Source organism: Nelumbo lutea, chromosome 4, assembly GCF_056320005.1.
Source record: "Nelumbo lutea isolate HS-2025 chromosome 4, American lotus-T2T, whole genome shotgun sequence".
NCBI classification, from domain to species: domain Eukaryota; kingdom Viridiplantae; phylum Streptophyta; class Magnoliopsida; order Proteales; family Nelumbonaceae; genus Nelumbo; species Nelumbo lutea.
Window position 1 is genome coordinate 88,961,391 of NC_142687.1, and position 7,382 is coordinate 88,968,772.

Here is a 7,382-nt window from a genome sequence, read left to right on the forward strand (position 1 = left end):
GGGAGGGGGTAGGGGAGTTTTTTTTTCCTTGGTCAAAAAGAAACATAATTGGAACGAAATTAACTCGAACATCTTCTTCATCATTCCTTTCGAACAAATCCACAAACACCTATGAGACATGATCATCTTACCACTCCCCCATCCGCGTAGAGATCTTCATATGGGGACCCGTAGGACATCGTGCTTTCTGACCACTGTGGATGCATGGTCAATTTAACACTCATTTGGTAAAAGACTTGCAAAATCAGCTTCAGACTAGTGTTTTGATTTTCGAGTGGGTCTGATATCCGTGTTTTATATTTGATATACATATAATAAAAGAATAAATAATTGAACATAAACAACAATATAATGGTTTTATGCAATCCAACTTCATTATTTTCTAAGACTGAAAAGTTTCTGCTGCCAAATAGATGTTTTAATAACATCATTGATCATTCTTCCCAACAGCCTAGATGCGAATAAATGCATCACTTTGCTAGTCAGAAGGTAATACATAGTGCTTGTTCATGCTAAGCATGTTTCACAACAATCAGAACTATATCACTCCTTGTTACCCACCAATACATATTACTACTCTTCTCCTTCCTCCTCTGATCAGCCAAGCAATAAAACAAATGGCCTTTTGAGCTCCCGACTCTCTGTATACCCTCTAGCAGCCCTGCCCCGCCCACGCCACTGCAATTATATTAAGCTAAAGAAGATTAAAAATAAAATCCATGACAAGAAAAATTGAGCTCATACCTGCAACCCCTCCAAGCTGCAAGCTTTCAGACGGACCAACATGCTCAACCCATGAATGGAGCTCAGAAAACCTCAGCATCGCCTTCGCATTTATCTCATCTGTTGTCCAAACAAACCCTGGCTCCATCACAAGAAAAATTTGAAACCATTGACCACAATTCCTCCAAGCTGCAACCTGTCAGAAAATACATGCTCGGTCCAAAGATTTGGAGTCAAGAGAACCTCAATGCGGACCTCGCATCCATATTCCAAACAAAGCTTGGCATATCACATCTAGGCCCTGCAATTGTCCGGTAAATATAAAGCTTGTCAATAGGTAAACTTTCAGGCCTCGACTCTGGGGATCCCCTCTCATCAATGACCTCAACGTTGAGCCTGGGCATCTTCTGACCTAGCAACTTGCATGCTTCAAAACTCACTGAACATGAAGACATCCAAAGGGATCGCATTGTCTCCAGCTTTGACGCATTAGCTAGGAGGGCTTTGTCACCAAACGGGCAATCCCGGATCTCCAGCTTTCGGAGGCTATTGCACCCTGACAAGACATGATGGAGGCCCAAATCGCTATCCCCAGCAAAGGCTATTGAGAGCATCTCAAGCTTCTTTGCATGTGTTCCGATGTACTCAAATACACGGTCAGTAAGGAGACCAGAGAGTGAAAGGCGCTGGAGGTCCTTGCAGTTCTCAACAATGGCACCGAAGCCAGCATCTAGTGGTTGCAGAGTAAGGTAATCTGGTGCCCGGGGCTCGATGATACAGAGTCGGAAGCGAGTCAAGTTGGGGCGGTTCCTAGCAATGGTAAATAAGGCAGCATTTGACATCTGCCGGCAGAAATAGAGAACTGATTGCAGCTTAGGACAACCCTCAGAAACACAGACAAGGCCTTGTTCTGTCAAAGAGACATTAGCCTCTACACCAAATGGGTCAGATGGAAACACCCTCAGCTCTTGAAGGTCCTTGCAAGTTGTTGCAAGGGCATTGAGTCCACTGTCTTCAATGTAATCCAATACCTGTATTGTTTTCTTGCTTTAGATTTCAAATGAGAAAAAATGACCACAACATAGACATAGATATCATCCAGAGAGTATATTTTCAGCACGGCATGCAAATAAAAAGGTGCTCTTAGGGCACGCAATTATAAGTGACATACCCACAATCGTTGCAGATTTGGACACTGTCTGATGAGCTTGACGAGATCAGGGCTTTGGATGGTGGCATAACTCAGGTTCAAAGATCTAATCCCAGCACAGATAGAATAGGTAGCTGGAAGATATGATGGGACCGCTTCCCAGAACCCTGATAGGCTTTTAAGCCCCTTGCAGCCTGCAAACGCATTTCCAAGCTTTGAATAGAGTTCAGGACGGATTTCTGCAGTGTAGGCACCGGTGCCCAGATCAACAAGCTGAGGAGCTCGGCGAAGGAGGTTAGGGAGCTTGTCAAGAGGCACAGAATTGTTGAGCCGGAGGGTCCTCAGGTTGGTGCACCTACTCACCAGGCGCTCCAGGGCGGAGAAGCTAACCTCCCCATCAAGACATGGGAAACTAAGAGAGACCAGTGACGTGCATGATTCAGGGAAATGGCTGAGCCAATTCCCACTACGATCATCCACTTCACATTCCCACAACTCCAGCACCCTTAGATTCCTGCATTAGATCATAGCCAAGAAAAAGATGGGTAAAGAATGAAAAGGGACAAAAAAAGAAGGATGGGAAGAACAATTTCTGCAACCAAATGCATACTACTGAAATTGAAAGAAAACAAATTGTTTCACTGAATTAGAACATCCAACCCAGGGGTCCTTGTAGAAATTTGATATCATAAGATGAAATTATGTAACTGCCCTGGTTAAATTTTTCTAGTTCAATGATTTTACTCAAGGAGGAATTTCTTCCTTTAATCTTCTACCGACTGCCAAAATTTTAAACGAACCGGATCCTAAAGATACAACTCAAACGAACCTCAAAAGAACGAAGTAAACAAAACCATTATTATCATAAAAATGAAACAGGCAAAGGAAAAGAGAATGAAATCCGGGAATCCAGAGGAACCCACATTGTCCCAAACACAACCCTCCAAAATCCAAAAAGGAGAACCGTATGATATCATTCCATAAGAAAACAAAAGAAACACAGAAAATAAAGAACCAGATGGCATCATTAGGTTTTCCACATTAGTCATTTCATTTCAAAATCCATCTTCCATCTGGATCTCTCGGAGATAAAAATGGCAACTCTAGGAAATACACAGAGCTCCAGAACCATGGGTTCCCAGTTCTAGTACGAAATCCAGAACCATGGGTTCCCAGTTCTAGTACGAAAAACCAAGGAACTAAAACCCGCAAATAGCAAACAAAATGAAATCTTTCAATAGAATAACCGATACCATTTCGATCACAACTAGGGGTCAGTTCAGGACGGGGCGATAAACGGGAGAAGATTTGCAACCAAAAATGGAAAAGTAAGAAAATAGTGACGGAAACCGTCCCGGGGAAACTTGCGCCATTCTCCATCAAAGACAAGAAGTTGGAGCCAAGAAAAAATAGAAATAAATAAAATAAAATCTTTCATGCATTGACCAGCGATTAGCAGCCAAACTACTGAAAGTAATGACAACTTGAGGTTTCAGTTCAACCTACTAAAGATTATGAACAAACCCCAGAACACAAAACAACAGAAATGGTTCAGGCAGAAGAACCTGCAATTGGCAGCAATGGCGGCAAGTCCATCAGTAGTAAACCCCTCGCACGACGAGAGAACCAAAACACTAAAATTCTTAAACGAACGCGAGATCAGCTCCAACGCTTCGTCGGTCACCACCATGCGCTTTAACCTCAGTTCCTCCAACCACGGATAAGCTTCTGCCGTGGCCGAGATCCAAGGGTACACATATCCCCCCCATCCCTCCGGCACGAGATTAAAATCAGCAAAATGTGGTTTCCCCTTCAACGACACAGATCGCAGCTCCGGAAACCGTCTCATCACAATCCTAGGGCTAACTGCGTAGCAGTTCCCGACGAAGATCCGACGCCGGCACCACCTCTCGACCTCATACCAAGACTTGCATACCAGAGAAACGGCGTTCCTGTCCTTATCGTCCTGAATGAAAGAGAAAACATGCTCTAAGACCTCTTCCGGAAAGGAATACGCCATTGAAGCTTCGATTAGCAGAACTTCGATTTCTCAACAGCTTAAGTAATATGGATGCTTAAAAGAATTAGCTCAAAACAAAAATTTATGGATTAACCGGTCAAGATAACTTAAAAAAAAAAGAGATCTCCGACGCCATTAACAATCTTAGATCGAGCTGAGTTCCAGGGAGAGAGACGGAGACAGAGAAAGAAACAGTAAGAAGCGTCAAGGGGATAAGGCTTTATTTTTTTGCAGGGTGGGTGGTTAAATCTTAACCGGGGTTGAGCGTGGGTTAAGTGGGCGCTGATATTAATCGACGGATCATAACATTTCAGGCTTCTGGAGGTGTATGGTGGCCGTTCGATTCCCTGTACCGGTCTACATAGAGCCAGCGTTCTTATCCGTCTGTGTGAAAGCGCAGCCGCTAAAATAGAAAAAAAAAAATGAAAATGAAAAATACGGATTCCTACGGAAGCGGGAAACGTATAGGAAGACGTGTCGCGATAACTCGATTTATAAAAAAAATATCGTATCGGAATTCGGAAATCGGAAACTTCTCGAGCGTAACCAGTTGGAAATGGAATCTCGTGTTGGGGTTTGGCAGCGGGGTGAGGGGGTAAAAAGGACTCTGTCACCAAACGCATCCAATATCAAAAGTTGAGATCGCGTTGGATTGAGATTTGCAGGTTGGCCCACCACGAACCATAATTAGCATCACGGAATATGAGGCCCACATCGGGGACCATACGAAATGTGGGCCCGGGGCTCCGGGATGGGCCACAAGAGACAACCATACTAATGTGACGGTACAGGACGGTTGTAGACCCAAAGTGAGATGCTCATGTTCCTTCACTCGGACTCGCTCAGTCGAGATTATATACGGTCTGTCCGCTTATATTCCGGAAATACGGTCTGCATACGCTGCTTCAAATGGAATTTTGCGTTCTATAAAACGAAAAAACAAAAGAGCCTCGTTCGTCAGATATTGGGCAAAGTACAGGTACGATATTCACTATATAGTTACACTGTCTGATTGACCGAATTATTGATGTCTGGTGGGTGAAATGACCTTATCGCCCGTAACAGTTATATGGGTTTTGTCTCAGTAGGAGAAAATGAAGGGATAGGATTGTCTTTTAGCAAAAGGACACTAGCATGGTTGGCAGTATGGACCTGTCCTTTTTACGTCGAAAGCTGAGTTTTTTTAAACCGACGGTCTAGATTGAGAGATTGCAAAGGAAAGGACCTGGACCGTTGGATGGGCGCCTCGCCTCCTCCGAGGCGTCTTTATCAATAGCAACTGTAAAAGCCTGTCCGTTTTTACTCTTTTTTATTTATTAATTAAATATTGTAAATTACGACGGATAGCAAGTTGCGAGGACTATGGAATTATGGAAGGATTCCAAAATGGTAGCGAAAAGATGTAAGAGAGGTTCCGATCCAACAGTCGTAATCGGAGGTAGAGAATCCTCTCTGTCCTCCTCTCAGATCTCCATCAAGGTTCCACCTTTGATTGAGAGAAGACTAATGGGGAAGGAATGGCGCAGAACTGACTAAACTGACACGCGTCAAATCAATCAACGGTCTGGATTCGGGATGTCTTCCGTTCACGTGGGTGAAATAAGACAGGCGCTTGCCCTAGGTGACCGACCTGTCACCTGTTTGGAAATTAGAAGCTTTTTTTTCCCTTCTAATTTTTAATTAAAAATTTAATATAATTTCTTGGAATCAACAATTGGAAAATTTTAATTAAATAACATTTTTTTAGTAATAAAGTAATAACGAGATGAGTTGGCTAGCATATATTTGCCAAAAATCGAGATTAAGAAAATTAAAAAAGGATTTTATTAAGGAAACAAACGAGTCTTAGGAGGAATTAATTAATACGCCCACGCATGGCTTTCCGGGATTCTCTCTTCCCCTCGAAGTTGTAAAGTTCTAGAATTGCTTGTGAACAACGAATATGCAACTCTTGGTTTTCTTCGCCCACGGAGAGGGGACACGACCCATGAACAACGAGTATCTTTGTTGTGTAAATATATCTTTCGGTGGGCCCTCCCGCCGTGTCTGCACGGCGAAGAATGCAAGAGTTGCATAAACTGTTGTTGTTTTGTTAAGTAGCATTAATTTAAGCCATATGGTACGATCAAATGGTATAAAAATTAGGGTTTGTTAATTAATTAATTAACTGATAATGGGACTTTTGACCATCTTTCTTTCCCATCATACACTGAAAAGTTTGGTTTTTTTATTATCTTAACTAATCAATTAATTAATCAAATGAGGTAAGGTTTTATCTGTTGATTAAGGGTGAAATCAAAACCCCCTCTCCATTGAAAGGGTATAAGAGGGAGAAAAAAAAATGCAAAGTAACGCGTCAGGTGATTCAAGTAATGGATGTGAGCTGCTCCAAACCATGGATTTGAAAGGTCATGTATTTAGATGGTCCTTAGTCCATTGGTCCATGAAAAAAGAGAGAAATTTTGTCTTGATCAGTTGACTGTTTTTACCTCTGGACGGATTGAAATAGTTGAATGAGCTTCAACCAGAGAAGCTGTATGAATGGGCTTCTAGGGGTGGCCCACAAGATGGGGAGGAGAATTGGAAATTCAAGAGTGTAAGAGTGTGGAAGATTGTCAATATATAAAAAGGGAATCAAGTGTAAACATTAGTATATCCGTTACAAAGAAGGTAGTCCAAAGGGTGACTCGATTGCCAATTGGGGTCATAACAACATCATCATCCAACCCCTTATTCTGATTAGATGGGGTCTTACATGGATCTTGTTTTTTCATATCCATTGTTAAATTATATAGGGTCACATCATATTTACATCAAGCCTTATCCCAACTATATGAGGTTGGCTATATGAATCTTCATTCACCATTATGTTCTATTCAATGTTATATCCATTCTTACTCTTTTTTTTTTCTTTTTATTACCTACAATTTTGTAGGTGAAAGGATTAATTATTGAATTTAGGACTGCAAAATGGTTCGGAATCCATAAAGGGTATATCTGATCCAATTCGGTAAGAAATCCAACTAATCCGAATTTGATAAAAAATTGTCAGATTTCCAAGATTATGATTTAAATTCGAACATCTTATCAGATATCTGATTTGAATCTGAATTGATTTGGATTATAATCAAAATAACATTGAAGATGTAATATAAATAACATGCTATATTATTCATAAATAATAATCTATATACATACTAAAATATAATGATGCCATGTCATGGCATGAGCTTTCTCCATTACCCCAATAGATTTGTTCCTCTCTCATGAAGCCACCTCATCACTCCCTTCTCCCTCTCTCATAATGACACCTCATCATGCCTGACCCACCCCTCTTTACTCTATATTTATCCCTTTGGATATCCCTTCCTAAAACTATTCCTAAAATCTCTCTACCAAAATCTAATCTAATCTAGCCAAGTGGCACCACTATCTCCCACTTTCTCCTAAATTATATCTAATTTAGTATAGTTTTTCTCCTAAGTTATC

At 41.4% G+C, this 7,382-nt stretch overlaps 1 protein-coding gene across 1 annotated transcript; it reads right to left on the reverse strand.

The window, feature by feature from the left end:
- Window positions 1-355: 355 nt before the first annotated feature.
- LOC148861649 (protein TRANSPORT INHIBITOR RESPONSE 1-like) lies at window positions 356-4,112 on the reverse strand. Its single transcript, XM_088985541.1, has 3 exons — window positions 3,439-4,112; window positions 1,895-2,387; window positions 356-1,754 (listed from the first exon to the last, which is right to left on the reverse strand). The coding sequence occupies exons 1-3, from the start codon at window positions 3,891-3,893 to the stop codon at window positions 957-959; spliced, it is 1,746 nt and encodes a 581-aa protein (XP_088841667.1). The 5' UTR covers window positions 3,894-4,112; the 3' UTR covers window positions 356-956.
- Window positions 4,113-7,382: the final 3,270 nt, after the last annotated feature.